The following is a 22,628-nucleotide window of genomic DNA, read 5'->3' as shown; positions in this document are numbered from 1 at the left end:
GCCATAGCATCGCGGGAGATATTTCAGCGTCACTTTCCCTGGAATATTGAGGAACAATCCCTGCCTTTAATTTTTACCCCACTGAAATCTGTTCCTTCGAATCTTCGCATTTGCAGCTTTGTTACAGCTGCAATCCCGGTCACGGCGGGAAGATATCGGCTGTGGCCTCCATTAATTCTTTCACGTAAGCAGCGTCTTCCAGCAGTCTCTTGGCGCAACGCGGGCGAAAAGCCGGGTGCTAGTTTCACGTTTCCCACCAGCATCCGCGGGTGGTCAGTGAAAATGATGTAGGCTTAGTATTATACGAGTTTGCTGGTTTCCGCTTTCACAATCACCGCGGATGACAACCCCATGCACAATTTTTGCCCCATTAACATGAAGCCTGACGTATTCGTACCTGTTTTTATTATTAGATTGGTTCGGGAAATCGCCTACGATCCGTTGCTGCTGTGGCCTGCGCCGGTTAGAGCCTCTTCGTTGGCCGTGCGGGCAGGAACGGCCGGTGAGTGTGCGGGCGGTTTTTGCGAGGAGAAAACGCTACGTCATTTCCTGCTTTATCCATTCCTGGAGAACTACGCCTGAAGTCTACAAACTTAGCCAAGCGATCGCTGCAACCGGCAATATTATTAGGAAAAGAAGCCGCAGCTTCGCATCAGTAGAGGTCACACAAGGTCCTGCTCACGCGAAAGATACACGACACGCTAGCTCGTCTTGAAGTCAATTCTGGGGCGTCCGCTATTCCTGCAAAATAGCGTGCGCGCTCAAGACAAACTGAAAATTGTGTGGACGGCTTGATTTCTGCATGTGCGCTAGCGCGACAAAAGCAGCAGAGAAAGCAGAGCGTTTTGCCCCACTACTTTGAAACGCCTTCTTGGTACGTCAAACCAACCGCGATTTCCCCGCGTTGCCGAGTCGTCGGTCGGCACCAATAGCCATGGTGTATATCAGCTACAAGTCGATTCGCGTACACTGCCGAGCAGATCCTAACTACTTGTAGAGTTCGGGTGGCGGTGAGCTGAAGTTGCCATCTCATGGGTCATGCGTGCGTAATTTTGTTTGCCGCTGTAATAAACAGATTGGTTGTTCATTGCTGCTGCTGCTGCTGCTGCTGCTGCTGCTGCTGCTCGTCTGACCGGGGGCTGCGGCCTACTCAAGCCATCATGACGGCTGTTTCTGCAGCTCCTCTGTCCCTCTTTGTATTCTTTGAGGCAGAAATAAATATTTCAATTACTATTATTATTATTATTATTATTATTTTGGTATTTCCATGTACTCTATTGCCTTCTTTTTTCGCTTCGCCGGCTTGCCAGGCCTAGTCACACAAGCCTATATTGGCTTCGACAGGCCTGCCAATTTACTTTGTAAAGAGAAGGACAATAAAGAATATTATTATTATTATTATTATTATTATTATTATTATTATTATTATTATTAATATTATTATTATTATTATTATTATTATTATTATTATTATTATTATTATTATTATTATTTCCCTCCGCATTACCAAGTTTTCCGGCATGACCGTGACCCGTTGCACGATAAACAACGGGGCGGTGGTGTGCTTATTGCCCTACATGACTCCATCAAGTGTAAACGCCGCCTTGACCTTGAATTGGAGAGTGAGTGTATTTGGTTAGAGGTGTTTTGTGATCGGGGTGAACGGCTCTTAGTGTGTACATACTACATTTCCCCCGAGACACATGCCAGTGAGTTCAGAAATATCCTTAACACAATCGAAACTACAGTAATATCTCGCAGTGATCACCATTTCCTTGTCACTGGGGACTTTAACGCACCGGGGATTTCTTGGGAGACTCAGCGGGTCAGTCAGGCGTCTCACCCAATATCTCCGAAGTGTGACTTTCTATTCGATTTTATTTCCTTTACTTCCTTGCAGCAGTGCAAACTCATTAGGAATTCATGTGGGAACGTCTTAGATTTGTGTCTGACTAGCTTGGAAGCTGTCGACGTCTCGCGCAGTCATACTAACCTTGTAAAACCGGACAATTTTCATCCGTCATTACATATTTCATTGCATAACGTATCTCTCCTCCATTACAGTCCCCCTGTTTGCACACCAGGAAGCAGTAGTTACGACTTTGCTCGTGGCGACTACATTGGTTTATTTCACTTTCTTAGTAACACTGATTGGTCACCAATAGCTAACCTCAACGACGTTGATGAACAGACCGATTTTTTTACTGAAGTTGTTCACGATGGCTTGAGGAGCTTTGTTCCCCGAAAATGTGAAAAGAAAGGCAATTTTCCGCGTTGGTTTTCTGCTGAACTTAAACGAGCTTTGGGGAGGAAAAATCTAGCGCACAAGCAAGCTAAGCAAAGGTGGCAGAATGAGTTTCGTCAACTCAGATCTCTTTGTAAATGTCTGGTTAGGCGCGATAGGTCGAATTACATTGCCGCGGTTGAGGCTGATGCAACACGCAATGCAAAAGCTTTCTGGGGCCACGTCCGTTCTCAAACATGTAAAAATTCACCTGGGAACATTAACCTCATCGATGAACGAGGAGAGAGCATATCGGACGTTGCCAATGCCTTTGCGCGACAATTCCGTTCCACTTATGGCAACAACAGCGCAGCTTGCCCCCCTCCACAATCTCTAGGTTACTGTAAAAACTCACAAGTGCTGGTTTCGGAAAGTCTCGTTTTGAAAGCTCTGAAACAATTGAAATCGTCATTTTCATGCGGCCCTCACGCCATTCCTTCTGCCGTACTGAAAGCGTTTGGTGATATCCTAGTTCCAGTATTGACGTGTATATTTCAAACTTCTCTCAAGTCTGCCAAGTTCCCCGCTCGTTGGAAGAATGCAAGGGTTGTTCCTGTATTTAAGACAGGTTCTAAATTGGAGCCCACGAACTACCGACCGATATCTATTCTATGTGCTGCTTCTGAATTGTTTGAGTCAATACTGCATAAACTACTCACATTCAGTATAAATGCCACATTAATACCTGAACAGCATGGTTTTTTCGCGGGCCGATCGACCACTACCAATCTCGTCAACTTCATGCTGCATGCTTCGGAAGCTGTGCAAGGGAGAGGTCAACTTGATGTAGTCTACTTTGATTTAAGCAAGGCTTTTGATGTCGTCTGCCACGAGCTCTTAGCCAAAAAACTATCTGAGCTTGATATACAACCATCCCTGATATCTCTTATATGCAATTATCTATGTGATATGTCATGTTTCGTGCATGTAAATGGACAGTCTTCTCTTTCCTATGAGGTCACCAGTGGTGTCCCTCAGGGCTCAGTTCTCGGGCCACTTCTCTTCTCAATCTTTATAAATGATGTCGCGACAATATTTAATGATTGTAATTTTCTTTTATATGCCGATGATGTAAAAATATTTAAATCTGTTTCCAACTCTGCCAGCTGTTCCGCTCTCCAGAGAGCAATCTCGTCCTTCTCGCATTGGTGCTCATGCAACAAACTCCTCATCAATACATCTAAAACTAAGGTAATGACATACACAAGAAAGACTGACAACATCTTGTTTCCCTATAACATCAACGGTGAATTACTCCCACGTGTGGTAGAGGTTAATGACCTAGGCGTCACTTTCGACAGTAAACTGAGCTTCTCTCCACATATTCAGGTAATTACTCGTAGAGCTCTTCGATCGCTTGGCGTTGTCTGTCGCGTGTCCAAGGAGTTCAAGGAGCCGATTTCTCTTCTCAAGCTCTACACAACTATATGTCGTCCTCAGCTTGAATATGCATCGGTTGTCTGGAACAGCACGAGCAAAACAAACCGTAAGCTTGTAGAAAGGGTCCAAAATAAGTTCATATCTATCTTCAACCATCGCTTTGGCGATAGTAGTAATTATAACCCTGGATCGCCCTCTTCATTGACGCGATCATGCTTAACTTCCAGGCGGAACAAGGCTGATATTCTCTTCCTCTTTAAAATTATGCACGGCATAGTGTCTTGTGGTGAGCTGCTACAGCATGTTCGTCTTTATGGGCCGCAAAAGTGGACCAGGAAACATGATACCTTTTGCAACCCCAATTGTCTGCGTGTCTTGTGCCCTGTGTGCCGACTGCAATGCACGTACAATCGGTACTCGGATTACCTTGATATATTCAATGATTGCCCTACTCTGTTTCGCAAACATGTCTGTGAGTTTGTACTGGCGTAACTGCCAACTTTTCTTATTCTGCATTTGTCTTTTATCCTTGAGTTCATGCACTTAAATGACTTTCATTCCGTAACTTCAACATAAGCTATCCTTTCGTTTTTTTTGTATTTTGTATTTTATTTTGTTTTTGAAAGATGTGTACATTATGTTTCGTGTGTTTCTGTTTCCGTGCGCCAGCACAAAGGCCGACCCCGGCTGTTCCTGGGTACGCAAATAAATGATTGATTGATTGATTGATTGATTGATTGATTGATTATTATTATTATTATTTATTATTACATAAACGATTAAACATTATCCCACTCTTCCCATTTTGCTCGGGACGGGATGAATGAAGTTCTTCCTCACTCACTCTGCGACGAGCGAAACGCGTCCCACTCGCAGAAAGACGTTCCCTGCGTGCGCCAATGCCCGAAACTTGTGTGCAACTAGGCTCCGTCCCATAAGCGTGTCCAAAATTTAACTTTTTGTTGTAACGACAAGCGCCAGGGAAAATCACCGCTACCAGCCGTTATTTGCTAATTAGCTGCGCTTAAAGTCCGGGCTACTGTGCCTACGTTTAAGGATGGGGCGTTGCAACTATTTGCTCGAACGATCTCTCCCATTATCCCACTCGGGCTCCCTCCCCTTCTTTTAAAAGACTTCTCCCGGCACATGTGTTCTCGGTATTCGCGCCGTTATCCTCTCGAACTAGAAAATTCGTTTCCCACTGGTGGGGCGGCATGGTGCTGTAGACCCATTCGCCGAGTGAAAATGCTAGGTTCTGTAGAATACAGTACAACCCCGCTTTTACGTTCCTCACTTCTACGTTTTCCCGGCTGCTACGTTACTTTAGTCTAGTCCCGGCGCAGCTCACGTAGAGTCCAGTGTATTAAAATCCTCACTGTTACGCCGTGGCTCAGAGTACGTTCCCCGATCATTCCTGGTAATCTCATACTCCTAACCTGCCCGGACAACATTTGCGGACTACCATTTTGACGTTTGATGAGCCTTGGTCAAACTCGCCTACGGAACTGATTGCATGAAGCCGCAAGCGGGTGCGATTCGTCACCATTGAATGGCCTATGTTGGTCCATGCTATCACCATCATCTCTGCCCTTACAACAGAAGTGCACGTTTGCCATAAAAGCACCACCGCATGAATAGCACGCGCTTTTGTCGTCATCGTGTCCTCCAAGCTTTGAGAACACCGTCAAACTTGCAACTGCGAACTTTTCCGTGTCTTGATGGCGTCGCGAAAACGGGAGGCGCTTTCCCTTCATGAAAAGCTTTACGTAGTAAACGCAGTAGACAAGGAGCCGTCGCAGTATACACGCAGCCATCGCGGAAGACAGTCGACATCACCAGGCACCTTGCAGTGTCACGCTTGGTGCTTTCCAGCAATAGTAAAAAACACGAATCCTATGTACATTCTCGAGGTTTTTAAGGTTCCAAAGCCAAAGTTGCAGAAATACATGGTTACAAATGAAAGCTACACCGTTTTCGTTCATATTCGTAGCTTTCCTCACTGCTGCGTTTTGGTGGTTGTTAAATTTTCTTTTCCTAGTCCGGTGAAAATTGTATGATCTGGGTTCCACTGTATTTGATGTTGTTTCCCCGTATGCAAGTTCGGCTGGCCAGGACAAAGACATGCTGGCCTCTTCAATGAGGGGAAGCTTCCCACACTTGCGCAGGAAACTGCTTTTTACTTTGACTGGGCAATCTTCGGGACAACTCTTACAGAAGTACTGTCTGAAGTGACAAGGCTAAATGGGAAAAAATGCTGGGCGAGGCCATACCACCCTTATAAAGCGTAGCCAGGTCAGGCAAATCAACACAGCAGAAATCAAGCAAATGTTATGTACAACCGGAAAATATTTGGTAATAACAAGAGTTTTTGGGGAACACAACTCAGACCCCTTGCTGAACAATTTAAATTGTATTAGGCAACTGGATACAAGAAAAACATTCTCAAAGATATATCAATGATTGCATGCAATCTAGCAAAGCAAAAAGAAATGTACAATATACAATATTCTCTTGTGATTACAAATACAATAACAAATGAGTTTAACTTTTTGAAACAGAATAAACTGATCGTCCAATGCTAACTTACACAACGCGTGCTACTCAGGAGAAAGTAGTAGTAGTGAATTTATTTATAGGGACGGGGATGCCGGTTGGTCAGATTAAGGAAATTGGAATAGCAGGGAGGGAGGAATAAAATTTCTTGAATCTTCAAGAGTCGTGTACGCAGCGTCCACTTGAGGATCTGTTTGTCCAGTTTGAGGTGCCGTGTGGGTTGTAGGCCCTGGCTCAAGCTACTCGAGCCAAACCAAACTCAAGGGAAAAAGTGCATAGCGCGGCGAGGAATTGGCGTTGATGGTATGGGGGATTATCCTGTGAAGAACTATTGGGGAGTGAACTTTCGAGGATACATCGCTGGTCTGAGAATGCAGCACAGTGCCAGATTAAAGGGATAGGTGCGCGATAGAGGTCGCTGAACCCAGCGGACAAAGTGGGGGTGGTGACTTCTCAGGGTGAATCCATTTTGATATGATGTGAAGAGTGAGAGGAGCATTGGAAAGAGTATTAATAATGAAAATATCGGCTGGGCGTGGTTGAGAAGGGGTGCCGTTGATGTAGCCAAGCGGGGTGCTCGATGCTAGGCGGCATCGGAGTGCTTGGCGAGCGTGGTCAATTTGCAGGCAAAAGGAGGTGGGCGAGACTGCAAAATGGGGTTGGTCATCCAGGGAAGAGGTTACCAGCAGGCTCTCCCTAGCCGCGGAGGGCGCGGTCTCGTTGCAATGTCGCTGCATCATGCGCCCCGGCATCCATGCCACGCGAGTTTTAGTGCTGTCCTGAGCGAGTATGTTGAGCATAACTTGCATCTGTTGGACAGTAGGGTGGTCAGTGAAAGCCTTGTTGAACTCGTCAATAGAAGTTTTGGACTCGGTAAGGATACAAATGCGGCATGTACTGTAGCAGCGACGCTGTATGCAAGATGTTCCAGTGAATGGAGAGTGCCACGCAGGTCGACTTCAGTGGGAAACAGATAAAGCATATGTTTTGTGACGGTACTGACAAATTCGGGTCGTGTTGGACAATGCCCCGCGAGGCCCAATCAGTGTTAGTTCAGGTTGGCATCGCTAAAGGTGTCAATTTATTCTAGAAGCATAGTGTCGAGGATGCGACGAAGGGCTTTTTGGCGTGGACAAATCCTTGTTTTTAGAATGCCAGGTCTCTGATCTGGCGATGTCAGAAGTGGCCTTTGCCAGGTGGCAGGTGGTGCCTGACTCAGTGGTGGTGGCAACATAGTTTCAGCATCCCTGACACGTATGAGATCGGCGTTGTTCGTGTTGGAGGACAGCTTCAAAAAGCAGGGCTTCTATAGGAGCTAGAGGAGGCAACTTTGTGAGGGCTTCGATACCGTTATGACGCGGCAGTCCCGTTATTGCTGAGAGCGTGGCCCTGTGCAGTACTGATAATTGCTTCTTGGGACTGTTTGAGAGAGTATATACAGCTGCCCCGTAGAGAAGGTCGCCTACAGTCAGTGCTCGTGCTAGGGTATTGGAAGCCGTTTGTTGGGCCCCTCCATGCTTAGTTGATAGTGTGGAAAATATATGAAGCATTAGCTTCCAGGTACCTCGAAGTTGCTTTATCCAGCACTATGCGCTGTTATGACTGGCAAAAGTGATACCCAGCACTCTAATTTTGCCGTACATTTTGCCCCACATAGACCTAATTGGTGTGTCAGATAGATAGATGGTGTGGAGCATATCAAGAGTACAATTGGACAGTTATTGTCTGCCTCTGTTGAACGATCGCTCGTGCTACCCAACCGGGCTGTCTTTTCGCCACTTTTGTTCAACCTTGCCATGAAGGTCCTCCCACCATTATTGCTAGATATTCCCCACTTTTGTCACGCCATCTACGGAGATATCCTTAGTTTATGGACCCGTACAGTATCCTTGCGTGACCAACGAGATGAATTTCAAGCCGCTATAAACCACCCACAAGGATACCTTCGCGAACAAGGTCTTGAATATGCCCCGAAGAAATCTGCACTTCTGACGCTTAGTGCTTGTGTCCGAAACACAAGTCCCCCATCCCTAGCCCGGACGTTTTCAGAAATGAGCAACCCGTCCAAACTATGCTGCACTCTAGAATTCTTGGACTTGTCCCCAAAAATGGCTGTAGGCACCACACAATCGCTCCCCTCTACAAGACTGTCAACCAACTGACACATATAATTCACCGCGTCGCGCATCGTCGCTATCGCCTCAAAGTATCTGACACGCTCGAAACAACACAAGCAGTAGTTATAAGTAGAATCACCTAGGGAAAACAGCATTTGTCTATTTTGCTGTTAAAACGAACGACAAACGCAGATAAAATATGATTATTCGCCAAGCCTACAAGATTGAGCGCTTGAAAAAAAAAAAGACTCGGTGCCCTACTGTGCACAGATTAGGTTATACGACCCCACGGGTAAACATTAGAAAACAAGCATACCTTTAACGATCTGACATGACATACGACTGGCCACAATACCAAGAAATATGCATCTGATGTACACTAATGCCAGAAGAATTACCCCAGCATGAACCTTGTCCTCAAGATATGCAAATAACCTAAATTCCTGTTATGTGGACACATCCTCTTATCCGCACCATCCTCCCCATGTAACCTGTGCAATGAATGCATGGAAACAAGAAACCACATCCTGCACAGTTAATGCCACATGGATTAATACCGCCAAAGAAGCCGCGATAGCCCACGCTATCACCACTACGCAAGATACAATCACCATACTCACCGACTTTCAGGTTGCGTGCAGAAAGTACCTACAATGTCGCATTTGTATAACGACACTTCGTTTTCTTTGAACAAGGCCGAGAATTCGTGAACTTTATTTGGTTTGGGTGCCAGGACGCGAATCCTTTGAGGGGACTTAGGCGGCTCACGCCGCTCCCCGCGCTTGTGTACACCGGGCCACCTCTCACGAGACAGTCACCACCTCTTCCACCTCACCCACAACCTCCGTTGCGCTACACAGACACCTTGGCCGTCTAGGACACAAACGGCGAATTTCCCCCTTCCCTGTTCTCCCCCCTCCTTACTTCCTACCCCATTTCCGACTCTTGACCGAGGCCTCCGATCATGTCAAGGAGACTTCTCTCCCTCATTTTTTTTGCTTTCAGTAAACCTGTGTTCAATGAATCCCATTCCACACCACCAACTGACAAGGAATGAAGCAACAACTTTCAGAAGACTTCAAACTAACACATATCCACACCTTACCCTCCTTCATGCCATTTATCCAACAGGCCATCAAACCACCTGCAACTACTGCCCAGCGCCCGGTACCCTATACCATCAGGTGTGGGAGGACCAAAAAAGACACCGGATTTGCAACCCAATCTCCAACCCCTCCATACAACTGTGGACGGTGCAGTTGACCACCAACGGCCCTACTTTCCAGCTTCACCTTATGCAAAGGGCGCGCGCCGCCAGCCTGTGTCATAGGATCAAGCCCTATAAGGATCCCCTATAAACCGCGGGTGCCCTAACTGCACATGTCGTTGTCATTAAATATTTTATTCATTCATTCTTCATCGGGATGGCTAGAAGCGACCGCTGCGGTGCCCGTGGAGTTGAAGAGACAGTGCAGCATATCCTTTGTATTCGCCCCAACCATCCCCGGATAGAAACGTGCTATACACCGGTCACCGCCGACTGTACGATCGGCTGCTAAATGCTGAGAAAAGCCTTAGACATCGCACCCTACCATCAAATTCACAGAAGGCGACAAACACGGTTGTTCGATTTTTTAACGACAGAATTACACGAACGTGTTTAGTGCGAAAATTGACTATGCGTGCGAGCGCTCCCTTTCTTATCTTCGCCCTCTCGCTCTCCCTTTCTGTTTTCCCTGAACCCCACTTCCCAGTGCAGGGTAGCAAACCGCGCTCTACTCCTGCCTAATCTCCCTGTCCTTCCTTTGGTTTTTATCCTATCCTATCCTAATGCTTTGTCCACTTTCCCGTCTCTAATTCGCAAAATAGCAAATTAGGCAGGAATGTTAAGCAGAGAATATAGCCTAATTCGAAGAAATGTAAATTAGGCTATATTCTGCTTAACATTCCTGCCATCCATTTACCGGTTCAGTTTATAGATTAGAAACCCTACGTATTGTAACTGCTTGCGCATTTCCCAGATGATTCGTATGGGCTTGCGGCCGCCCCAGGACGTCTTTCTCAAGGAGAGCGAAATTTAAAATAGGGCTTCCGAACTGATGATTCTGGTGGCTTTGCGCAAGCTAATGCTAGTTAGTTTACTGCTGCACAAACGTGAAGGACGTTAGTGAAGTTACTGCCGTGTGAACATGACTTTGTTATCGATCAAAAGGTGCCTGACTGTATGTCAATAGATGTATTTATTGACTTACTTGCAATGTGCCCTTAAAATGTGTATCCCACAAAAATGTATGCTCCGGCAAAAATAATAAGTCGCAAATGGCAAACCGATGGGCGTCCAACTTACATTAGCCAACTTTTTCAGCGAAGCTTAATATGACTGGGCTTTCGGGCATTTTTTCCTTTGGCGTCTGTTATTTCCATGCGAAAAAAATATCAATTGTCCACAAGAGGCGCTCTATAGCGCAGTGGGTTTAGAAACTTTCCTTGTGTGTGTACTGTTAGCAAGCAGTTACCGTCAAAGTGGCAAGCCATTGAAAACATTTATTGGTACCTGAAGACTATAGTTCTGTTCATTAAGATTTGAATTTCAAGCAGATTACTTCTCAACAGGTGCCATTTTTAAGATAAGTATTCAATTTTAAATAATGTACGCTTCTCTAAGGATGCCCTCTCTAACCGCCGTCTGCCCTGTCTACGCTCCCACCCCCTCTATGTGGGAGTTCCATTCCCTTGCGCGTCTAGTTTCTGCCGACTTTTTATGGCAGCGGTACCGTCGTGAAACCAAGTTTCCATTCCCCATTTTGAATTTTATTTCTATTCAGGCGATATATTTGAGTCACCGAATACAGTTTAGACACGTGCTTCGCTAGCTATCGAGTACTTCAAAAGGACATGTCCAGCACGTCAGAAACAAATGTTACAGCAAATTACAGAATTCGGTCTCGAAAGAGTACTCTATAAAGTGGTATGATGGCGGATCGTTCACGCTCTCTCTGGATGGTCCACCAAACACACCCTTTGTGGCTCCTGAACGGCTCTTTTTGGATACATGGATGACTGTCGTATTAGTGTCCGCGGCACTACTTCAGTTGTGCATATTGTGCTAAGTGAGCGTTCACAGTGCGGTGAAGAGTCTTGTATGAACCGTCTTCCTCTCCCTTTTTCCCATGTCCCACAACAGGGCCTAATGGCCTGTTGTAGGACATAATAAAGTCGTCCATTCCATTCCATTAATGTTAACGTCGCAGCCCTATCTTTGGGGATTCACTGGTGTCGCACTCACGAGACTGTCTTTGCGAAGTGTTTTGTGCGAATAACTGCAAAGCAACCATGGTTTGTTGTTTGTTGGCGGCCTCATTCTATCTTATTTGGTCACAGAAAGAGTGTGTCCGCGTGGAGTGCCATATCGAACATGGCGTTATAGTGTTTCATCCCGGGTTTTTGCAGGTGGAGTGAAGAAATCACAAAGCCGATAGCCGCCAGAGCTGAATGAAAATGAGCAGCACCAATTCAACTCGGCGAGGTGGATTCTTATGCTCAGGTGAGAAGAGTAAAGCGAAATATTTTTCTGATGTACTGATGGCAGAAATAAGCATTGTTGGAGGAACTCTGCAGGCGTTTGACAAATGCAGTCAGTAGAGAAATATTGCAAGAGAACCATATGAAATGATTGCGCTGCACCGATTTGATCCGAACGTGTTAATAGGCTTGACTGCATTCACATCTTAATGTTAGCCGACGCGGTGGTTGATCGGATAAAGCATTGGGGTTCCGATCCGAATTACGCTGATTCAATCCGGGCACCGGTGGCTGCTCCTCTATTGGAGGCGCAAAAGCGAAAACTCCCGTTGGTCGAGGTTTCGGCGCACGTTAACATCCCCTGGTAGTCGAAAATAATGCGGGGCCCTTCGCTAAGGCACGCCTGACAGCTCGTGTGTAGCGTCGGCAGAGTGAACCCCGCTATCAATCAATCGCATCTTAATATTTCACATTGGCAAAAAGCGAACGCACATGGGAACCGACAAAGCAATATTCAGATTTCTAGTGCAACTAAGATTTAAAACAATAAAAAGTTGAGAGACGCCATGTAGCAGTAAAAAAAGCCGCCCGCATCTTCCCACTGGGGGAACTCGAGTAAATGCGTCGCATCTACTCGAGTCAAGCAAAGCGTCACGTCAGGCGAAAGCCAAGCAAAGACGCCCTTGACTGAATTCCGAACGCGCGCTCCGCCGCTTATATACGTTGAGGGGACTGCGTAAGCCGGCCCCAGTCGACGACGTTGGCGTACTTGTAAAGCGGCGTGGACTCTAGGTGTTTGAGCCAAGCGCGGATGTTGCTTCGCCGGAGAACGGCAAACCGGTTATATGCGCAGCGCGCCCGAAGGAGAGGAAACCGCGGAAGAGAGAGTTCTGCACATGCGCCGGCCCCAGCGCGTCAGCCGCGGCTATGACGCAACGTGCCGCGGCTATGACGCAACACAATCCAACACAATCCACTTTAATCCAATCCAAATCCAATTCAATCCAAGCCAATCCAATCGAATCCAATCCAATTCCCCTCGCGAGAGAGTGTTCGAATCCAATCCAATGCCCCTCGCGAGAGAGTGTTCGCTATCGCCTCGACTCGACGCGCATGCGCACTGAGCGTGCGGACTACGGACGCCAACGCGGGTGACATCGTGAGTTACTGAAATGCTCTGCATTTAAAATATATTTTGAGTGAATCGGAATGCCGTCTGCAGTTAAGAACTGCGGAAGCAAACATGAAGGGGCTCTCTGCCTACGTTACTGGTATTAATAGTGGCAAAAACGTTTTACTGGCGCATCTTACTAAAACAGAAGAAGTAATACTCCGGAGGCTTCAAACAAACACCTTTCCTCACCCAACTTGGCTACATCGGATGTACCCCACCCAATACTCTGCCACATGTAAATTCTGCCCTAACCCATGTACCCTCATACACATGATCTTGGGGTGCGCACACAACCCAGCCCTCCCTCCTTTACCCACTTCCCTTCCCCTTCCTGAGCTGTGGGAGAACCTGACGACCAGCGCCAGCTTGGATGCACAGCAACTCCTGGTGTCCAGGGCTGAGACAGCAAGGTCGTCCCATGGTCTCCTGGACTGAGGAGCCACTCCCACATCACCTGGCTCACAATAAAGTTTTTCCTCCTCCTCCTCCTCCTGGCGAAAGGGTTTAGCAGATCGTGATTTTTGTGTCCGAAGTTAAAAATACCAAGAAATTGCCGAGCGAACGCACGTGAGCGTAGGCCTCGCGGCTATGGTGGACGCTCGTGTGTGCGTTCCTCCGGGCGACCGTCAAGCATACCCGGAGCATGTTTGTCAAGCCAAGCATACCCATTTAGGGAGATTCGTCAGGATTGCATCGACCATGTGTGTGTCCCTTGCGACAACCGCCCATAGTTCCAGGAGCATGTTTGTCAAGCTCAGCATGCCCACTCGGATTGGCCCAGATTGCGGCGACCACACTGGAGTTAAAAAAAACAAGAAAATGCCAAGAGCTTGTGTGTGCATGTTTCTAGGCGACCGGCCAGCGACCCCCTGCATGTTTGTCACCTCAAGCATAGCCACTTAGGAAGATTCACCAAGGTTGCAGTGACCGTGTGTGAGTGCCTCGCGACGACCGCCATGCGTATCCGGCGCATGTTTGTCAAGCCAAGCGTAACTAATTAGGGAGATTGGCCAATTTTAGCAAAAGAACTCCAGCGTTCACCGTAATCGTGGCAACACTTCTCGGAATGAGAAAGAGGCGTCATAGCCTACGCCCCTTCAAGGTGGTGTTCAATGATTATACATTCCAAAAAAATGAAGGAAGCTCACACCTATAACAGGGATGGAGTAAAGGTCGCCGCGGCAGCGAACAAGCAAAGCGTCTGCAATCGTAGACAGAAACCGTCGTGATGGCCGTGAAGGTTGAGTACGGCTTCGCTACTTTACAGGCTCACGCGTTTCTGTGAGCTTCCTTCATTTTTTGTGCCTTTAGGTATTTCTAACACTTACACCTGCACTTGGAGGGAAGAGAAAACAAAAAATGAAAAAGAAAATAGTATTCTACTCGAAGGGCGGGCAGGAGCCTAACGAAGAAACAAATAAATTCTTTTCCTCAGTAGAAAAATGTTAACTAAGCCCTACGGCCCAAAATGCTTATCTTGGAAAGCAGAGTCACATACTGGCGGTTGTTTCTTAGCCGAGAACGCCGCACTCGATGGACATAATGCCGTCGACAACGTAGCAAGGGGCATCATTCCCTGAGATTTAGAACAAACTCACTGGAGATTCCTAGTACGTATATGTGTGTCATTTTTTGGTAAACGCAGAGTGTTTGGTAAACACTCATCAAAATTTAACAGGCACAAAATAAAGAGAGACAGAGAGAGAGAGAGAGAGAGAGAGAGAGAGAGAGAGAGAGAGAGAGAGAGAGAGAGAGAGAGAGAGAGAGAGAGACAGACAGACAGAGATAGAGGAAGAGAGAAAATGCTCTTTATGGGAACTGGTGAGGTCAGCCCTGCTATGGACAAGGCTTGCTACACCAGATGGTGGTGACTACGTTGATGAATGGTGCATATCAGACATTAGGGTTACAAGGGGAAGAAGACAAATAAGAAACGTTAAAAAAAGGACAATAAAAACAAGAGAACGCTGCCAGAAGAGTCCGTACATAAAAATACAATTGAAAAGAAAATCCTAATGGAAACATCGAAACAAAATGAAAATTAAACGACGGGGGAAAAATGAGTAACAACACCAACCCAGGAAAAATAAATAGATGAACGCCGCAGTGCGAAAGAGTAGATATCGTGACACACTTGCTTTGTATGTGATCTAGAGATATTTGTCCAACTCAGTCTTTAGGTACTGGAGCAGAACTTTTGTACCTGAAGTACTGTACCTGAAGTACCTGAAAAAAAAAAAATGAAAAATTTCGAGACTGCCTCCATGACGTACACGAGAGAGGGAGCTCGCTGCAGTTTTTCGCGCAGCAGCGAATCGAGGGCAGACGCACAGCAAGTGATTTACAGTCTCACCCACAGCGCAAGTATGGCGCAGGAGGGAACCTTCCCAACCTATCTTAAACTTAAAACTCCGAGTAAACGCCACATTCAGGCGCAGTCGGTGCAAAACTCCTTCACACCGCTTGTTGACGCCGCGTGGAAAGCGGAAGTCACAGTGCGGGTCAATAGCGTGCAGTGGTAGATACCTGCGGTGCGGGTCCTGCCACTCCTACATTTGTGCAGCCCATCCGGTTGCGAGGATAAGGGCGTTGCTGTCCTCTCGGGAGAAAGGAAGCTGGGTCGTGTTGCTCATAAAGTTGCCTGCGCTGGCGGCTGCGTCGGATCTAATATTGCCTTGTATTCCAAGTGACCAGGCAGCCACTGAAGAATGATTTCTTGACCTTCGCGCACTGTTATTGTGTGAATTTCGGCAGTTTCACATACAAGCTGACTTCGGTTGTTCTGAAGCTCTCGGAGCGCTTGTAAAGCGCTGCGCGAGGCGAAGAATATTACCAATTGCTGGGCATGATGTCCGCTGATGTAATGAAGTGCAGACCTCACCGCTGCCAGCTCTGTAGCCGTCGATGATGATTTGTGGCTAAGATGCCTGGCGCAACGCGAGTTTTCGGTGTTGTCCGTAAGGTTCCCCACACTGAAACTCTCGCCGCAGGTATGCCGAAGCGGTCACTACCCATCCAGCATGCCGTTGCGCTCCCCCCTGTCTGAATATCACTGGGAGTCAGTCAATTCTACTGGTGGCAAGGCGGTGAAGAAGGTTGGAGTGCGTCTTTTGAAACACAAAGGGTCAAACTGTCGGTGACGTCTGCTAGATGGCTTCTTATAGCGTTTGTTATTTTATACTGCGCTGTGAATGCGGTGTATTGAAATCATGGGCACTAGGACTAGAAATCGGCCACTGAGAAGCAGGGAAAGCTTAACCACATTGTATTTCTTATGGTGGGAGATATACTGTACAGACAGTGCAGTGTGGGACATCTTATCTCGAATACACACAGCAGCGGTTTAATGGGAAAAGGTCGGAAAGAGGGGATTTTTATGTGGAACGTAGGCGGAAAGTTACCCTTTGATCGGTAATTGGGATTCCGCCAAAGCAGATATTGGTATGCCTAAGTTTTTAGGTATGAATTTAGCTCACCCAAGCGGCAGGTAACCACTGCACACTTCCACTGGTTTTGGTTTTATGTAGGGGATTGCTTTAGTACTTAAGCAGAGATATTGAGATGCAACCCTGGCTGGGGCGCAACAGAAAATCCCAAAATTTTAGATGCGAAGCTCAGTCTGGTCTCCAGCAACATCTCTGAAAAAGCTTAAGACAATAGACGCGGGGGTTTGGATGGAGGGCTACAGAAATGCCTCGTATCACGTTGAAACAAGGCTCCACCTGACACTTCCTGTGACACAGCGCTCTTTCAAAACAGCCTCACGTTCTCGTTGAACCTCACCGGGTCCAAAGTCCTTGCGGAGACGAAGTGTTCGAGTACGGAGATGTCATTGTTGAGGTTCTTAAGTGCTGTCTGGATTTTCCTTCGTGTCGGTCTAATTTTAAAACGGAAGGTTTAGGAACCACCTGTTTTTAGAAGCAGACGATCGTTGACGTGCGATGAATTAGTAACTACCGATAACGAAGCAGTGGTGGACACTGCTGTTCGCAGAGTCTTTAGGTAACCGGAAACTACTGGAAGTAATTATTTGCACGCACGGGGCTCGTACGTCCAGCATTCGTGGTACTCCCGGCAGTCAATGGCGATGTTCAACTGTAGCGCCATTGACTGTTCAACTGTTCAGCATTGACTGTTCAACTGCTACAGTTGAACTGTTCAACTGGCGATGTTCAACTGTAGCACGTTGGTGAAGGGAACATCTGGGCAGCATTCCTTAGAGATTTTGAAGGGGCCCTCAGAAATGTGTCTTAGTTGCACAAGTCACGTTGTGGTTTAACAAATCAAGGAATATACCTACCTATAAAAATATCGGCACAACGCTGTCTCTATAGTATATTTATTCAATTAGCGTCATGGAGGCGGCCATGAGAATTTCGTGAAGGCGCGGTAATCGCGCTGTCCTATTCGAATTCTCTCTGTTTAACGGGGTGTTCATCTTCGTGCTAAACTGAAGTGCACGCTAAGAAGGCGGGGACGAGCTCAATATACGTATGCACAGAAATACCAGCTAAGTGAGAAAGAGAGAGAGAGAGAGAGAGAGAGAGAGAGAGAGAGAGAGAGAGAGAGAGAGAGAGAGAGAGAGAGAGAGAGAGAGAGAGAGAGAGAGAGAGAGAGAGAGAGAGAGAGAGAGAGAGAGAGAGATGATCTATTGCAGTGGTTGGTGTGCAAAAGGTTTCCGCGAACCAAAATGGGACCTGGCTATTCCCAACAATATAGTTAGAAAAAACGTGTAGTGACTACCCCGAAAAAACACTCGATTTAGGAAACATATCGCTCCCTGTTTCTGCGGGCACAATGCAATAAACGCGCATATCAAATAAAATAGTTGTTTCCACTAGCGAGGCAGGGTTAGTTACACTTGGTTTTGTTCATTTGTAGTCCTACTGAAACTAGTTTCAGTCTCATATTTTGAGGCTTTATTTTCGCCGTAACGTGTACCCGCACTAAAGCCGTATATAAGAACATTTCTTTACCGAGTCTACGAAATTGGTTCAATGTGTTGTGGTACGTCTTAGAAGCTTACAGTACCATAAAATAGTCATCTTTTTGCCGGAAAGTAATTTCTCCCCCGAACATCCATCCAAAACGAGGTTCGAAAACACAGTGCGCTATTTCCCCTGAAGCAATACCAATATTACAAAACCGGACAAGTCGTATTGCGAGCACTCTGTCCTCAGCTCATGTTTCGGTACATACAGGAAGGCAGCTGGCAGTTCAGGCGCCAGTAATTGTAAAGCACGGAAGAGGGTACTGCCAGAAAGGGGAAGCTGTATAGCGAGAGACATTTTTTTCATGTTGTAACTCCAATAAAATCACAAATGCAGCTCTCTGATTTGTCTTTACACATGCTATTGAACTCCCCAAGGGTATAGTGCGGAAATGAGTGGTTGCTCAGATAAAAAATTCCGGCGCCATCTCCTCCAGCTTGAACCCTGGGGAGGGGCGAAGCATGCAGTGTATAAGTGTATTCCTGGCGCTGAGGCGTTTTTGCCGGTGGAGATCAAAAGGTTGGGGGCCAGGTATGCAGCTTTGCTTAAAGCATGAAGCGTCATAGTACAAGGCGCAGGAAAACGAGAGTCTCTGTGTGTTCCTTTAGTACGCGTTACGTACTAGCGTGAGGTGTAAACGTGTGTCTCTGTGTTTTAGTAACGTAACTAGCGCGAGGCGTAAATGAGTGTCCCGGTGCTTTAGTACCATGACTACATCGACAAAGACATGTGACGACGACATGAGATGCCGACATCACGAAGCCCTTAGGGGCTTTGCACATAGAACAATGCTTTTTGTATCGACAGTAATGAAATGCTCACTAATTGTAAATTTATTGCAGGGCCCTCTGATTCGCAGCGCTGCCGTGCATACTTTTGCACGAGGCCCATCCAGGTGTGCTTGAAGGGCTTGCGCAAACAGCCCCAGGTGTCACCTCGCTCTGGCTTGACTTGTTTCCGGCACTGGCTGGTGGCATTCGATTACGAAGAGGAAGTGATCGTGTGCGAGGCTCTCAACACCAATGGTGTGCTGGAGGGGCAGTGGCACTCTCAAAACAGAGAGGAATTTCACAATCAGTTTCCAAAGAAGGTAAGTGAGGCTTAAGACGTAATAAATTATTCAAAAACCCAAAGCATCAGTCTCCAACATTCACAGTCGTCACAGCCTCGTAATAAATGCAGAGCATTTCGGTAACTCACGATGTCACCCGCGTTGACGTCCGTAGTCCGCACCGCACCCCTCCCAACTATATAAAAAAAATACCACCCGGCGCCCGGTTTCGATCCCGCGACCCTGCGGGCGGAACGCAATGTACATGGTGCTCTACGCACTGCGCCACAAAGCCGACACAGATTGGGACGCTACGAACGCGCCTTATATCGTTGACTCACTCAAATTACTGCTGACGAGCGCTCTCTCGTCAGCAGTTGCCACAAGTGCAACAACATTAACGTAACGCAAACTACTTAACATCGTGCGCCCCCGGAAATGCTCTGCATTTGATCGTGCCCCTCGCGAGGGGGATGTTTCACTGCGTCTTCTCTCGGTCGCGGGACCCGTGGCGCCTACTGGCGGAGGCGCGGCACAACTCGTAGCACTTTCTTATTGAATTTGTAAGAAAGCTTAGTAATTCAAAACCCACTGTGCAGTGTAGACAGATTTGCGTCAAGGCTTTTCGCTCTACACTGGCTCCTTTACATATTTATTGAGTGTGCGGTGAGACCGCTTCGCAATGCAGCAGCGACAATAAAGCAACGTAGCAAATTGGGCGAGTTGGATAGCATTCATATTTCGCGCTGACCACCATGAATAAAGCAACGTTCTTGCAAAATCACTGGGCTTACTCGAGGACGATTCCCGACTTGGAGAACAAGGCAGGGTGGAGGGGGATAAAAATGTTCCACTTCGCCAGTTTTCTGGCGATTATGTACGGGACCACCATCATCACCACCATAACCACTAAGCTTCTTCTTTCCCAATTATCTCTAACCACTCTTCTCCTGCACCTTCCGGGTCTCTTAGTTGCGTTTAGTTTTTTTTATTTCGTCCTGAGGACGACCCTGTTGTCTCCGAGACTCTGGAAGACACTTTCAACCTCATTTTTGACCGTTTGTCATTTTTTGCATTACACGCTTGCGCGGGTATATTTTCTTATTCTTAAAGGCGCTATCACGTACGGTAGTTTTACCAAAGATTTGTACCTAATAACAGCCGCGAATTTTGCCGCCAAGCGTGACTGCAATCATCCTGCATACCAAACTTGTTGAGGTGACAGAACTTTCATTCCCAGGTGTTCAGTAGCACGCCAAGTTTGTGACTCATACCTCATCTACAGAAACACGCATTGTTTGTATACACTTGTTCAGGGCGAACAAGGTAGGTTACTATTCATAACGACCAGTCTGCCCAATGTACTGCCTGTTACAGTTGAGCGGGAGGCGTTGCCTGAATGACCAGTTACGCGAACACTGAAATGACATTAAACCCGGCACTGGTGGGTTCTTGGCTGCACATTGTTTAAAATGGGGATGTAAACCTATATTTGAGAAACGTACGATTTTATCCCCTGGCCTGACGCAACATTTGCGAGAAACTACGGAAGCTGAGGCGATGCAAGACTCGGAGATAAATGAGCCGGCACTCCCTCGCTTGCTCTCACCCAAAAGCAATTGGTTTTCTTGGCCTCCGCATCCCCGGGCGTTTAATCCTTCTTAATACCTACGCATGCGCAAACGTTTTTGTGAAGTTTATAAATTTGACGCAGTGGCACAAAAAATGCATTTGGAAGTTTTCTCCGCGAATGTGCGTCTTCACTTCGTCCATTCCGCCCCCTTTTTAGCGCAATTATTTTTAGTAATGGAGTATCAACATGCCGAGGACGCTACCCTTATTACCTATAATTACGGTGGTAGCGAAGTGTTTCCTACCTATTGGTTTTTTATTCAGAGAAATTGGATCTATGCTAACATCAACGTTCCTAATGAATTTATAAAACCGCACTTTTTCAATAGTGAAATTTTGAATACGCTATCGACAGGTATAAAAGTTTCTCTCAGTTCATTTCTATTTCACTCCTTCAAGGTTTACTGCGTGGAATAGAATTTTGCTTTTCTCACTATACCAATACGGTGTAGAGGTAAAAATTGTGTTGGAATCCTAGAGACTCCCTTGTCGATACCAAAGGCAGTTTTGACTTCCTCACCGACACTGATGGCTGTCCTCTTGATACTGAAAGAGGTTCTTGGCGTCTATACTGTGCACGGACACCCCAGTTTAAGTGCTCGAAAGAACAAACTGCTTTAAAAATTGACGATGGCTTGTTGCTGCGGCCAATTTGGACTCAATGTTTTTTGTTATTTCATAACTGAATTCCTGGCCGCGATAATACTGTGAACTGCACTATAGATCCTGTGTACAACTATCGCCTTCTTACTAATATTTCAGAAATACCTCGGACAGTTTCACATTTCAAAGGACGCCGTGAAAGGGATTGTGCAAAAGATGATCGACTGCGGCCGCTACAACCTCTTCTCAAACAACTGCCAGAAGTGGCTTAAGGAGGTGTTGAAAAGTTTGGAGGTGGACACCTCTAACCTGGGCCCCGACGCCACAACTGGTGCATGTAGTATCGCTGGCGCACTTTTTGTGGGAACCGCTGTAGTTGGAGGAGTAGCCGCAGTCGCATACGGCGTCAAGAAGCATCGTGCACAGAAGAATGCTAACGAGCAGTGATTTGGGTACGTTTACACATTAGCCCCGAAAAAGAACTCAAGCATTGGCCTTTCAAGTGGCCTGCTTGTGACCATCACGTCTTTAGTAGTTCCTACAGTTGTTGAATGTCTACTAGTTCCCAGAGTAGTAGGATGCGCTGACGGCAAGCATTGTGGAAAAGCAATCAAACCAATAAACTTATTGTATGCGTTTACAAAGGGCTATAGCTCTTGTAAGTGTAAATTGTATTTGTCTGAGTGCAGCTACAAGAACGACGGCTTCAGGTATTGTTTTGGGGAAGCTTTACTTCTTTTATCTTTCAACCGTTGTTTATCCAACCGATGCGGTGCGCCGACGATTCGTAGTGTGAGAGGATCAACTACAGCGAAACCAGAATGACCTTGTCAGAGTGGTGCGTAAGTACTGGAACGTGGAGGAAAGCGAGAACTCGCTCGCGTTATATTGCAGCCCCGGGAATTATAAGCTGAACATTGATACTGGCTTTAATGCACACTACAAAACGTGATTCCAGCGTATACTTTGCTATGGTACAGTCGCAAGGATGGTGAAAAGTGCGAAAAAGTTCTTTGTCGGGAACGCAAATTAAAGAACCGTCGACCAGCCACGGCGATCGAAAAGCCGAGGTACCAGCCTGCGGCGTGGCCTGTGCGCACTGTTTAACTTGGGAAACAATTTCCGCCTGACCGGTATTGATGGTGAGTAGTGTGGCCGAGAGGCTTCACTGGTACCGATTCTGGTCACGTTCTAAACGAGGAGGAATGTCAGCGTTAAAATCAACACCTGGGCTACGAGGATCACTGCCCACTCAAAAGAAAACTACTTTGCACTGTGGTTCTCACAAGACATGTAATTCAAATAGACTGTTATATATCTT

At 46.7% G+C, this 22,628-nt stretch overlaps 1 protein-coding gene across 1 annotated transcript; it reads left to right on the top strand.

The window, feature by feature from the left end:
• Positions 1 to 395: 395 nt before the first annotated feature.
• On the top strand, positions 396 to 21,951 carry LOC144138761 (uncharacterized). The gene is made up of 4 exons (XM_077671176.1): positions 396 to 502; positions 11,785 to 11,878; positions 18,864 to 19,111; positions 21,467 to 21,951. The coding sequence occupies exons 2-4, from the start codon at positions 11,827 to 11,829 to the stop codon at positions 21,752 to 21,754; spliced, it is 588 nt and encodes a 195-aa protein (XP_077527302.1). The 5' UTR covers positions 396 to 502; positions 11,785 to 11,826; the 3' UTR covers positions 21,755 to 21,951.
• Positions 21,952 to 22,628: the final 677 nt, after the last annotated feature.

This window comes from Haemaphysalis longicornis, unplaced genomic scaffold (genome assembly GCF_048455015.1).
Source record: "Haemaphysalis longicornis isolate Haplotype H1 unplaced genomic scaffold, Haemaphysalis longicornis Haplotype H1 scaffold_5, whole genome shotgun sequence".
In the NCBI taxonomy this organism is placed as follows: Eukaryota; Metazoa; Arthropoda; class Arachnida; order Ixodida; family Ixodidae; genus Haemaphysalis; species Haemaphysalis longicornis.
Note: the sequence above shows the minus strand (reverse complement) of the source record. Positions and strands in the feature narration are given on the sequence as shown.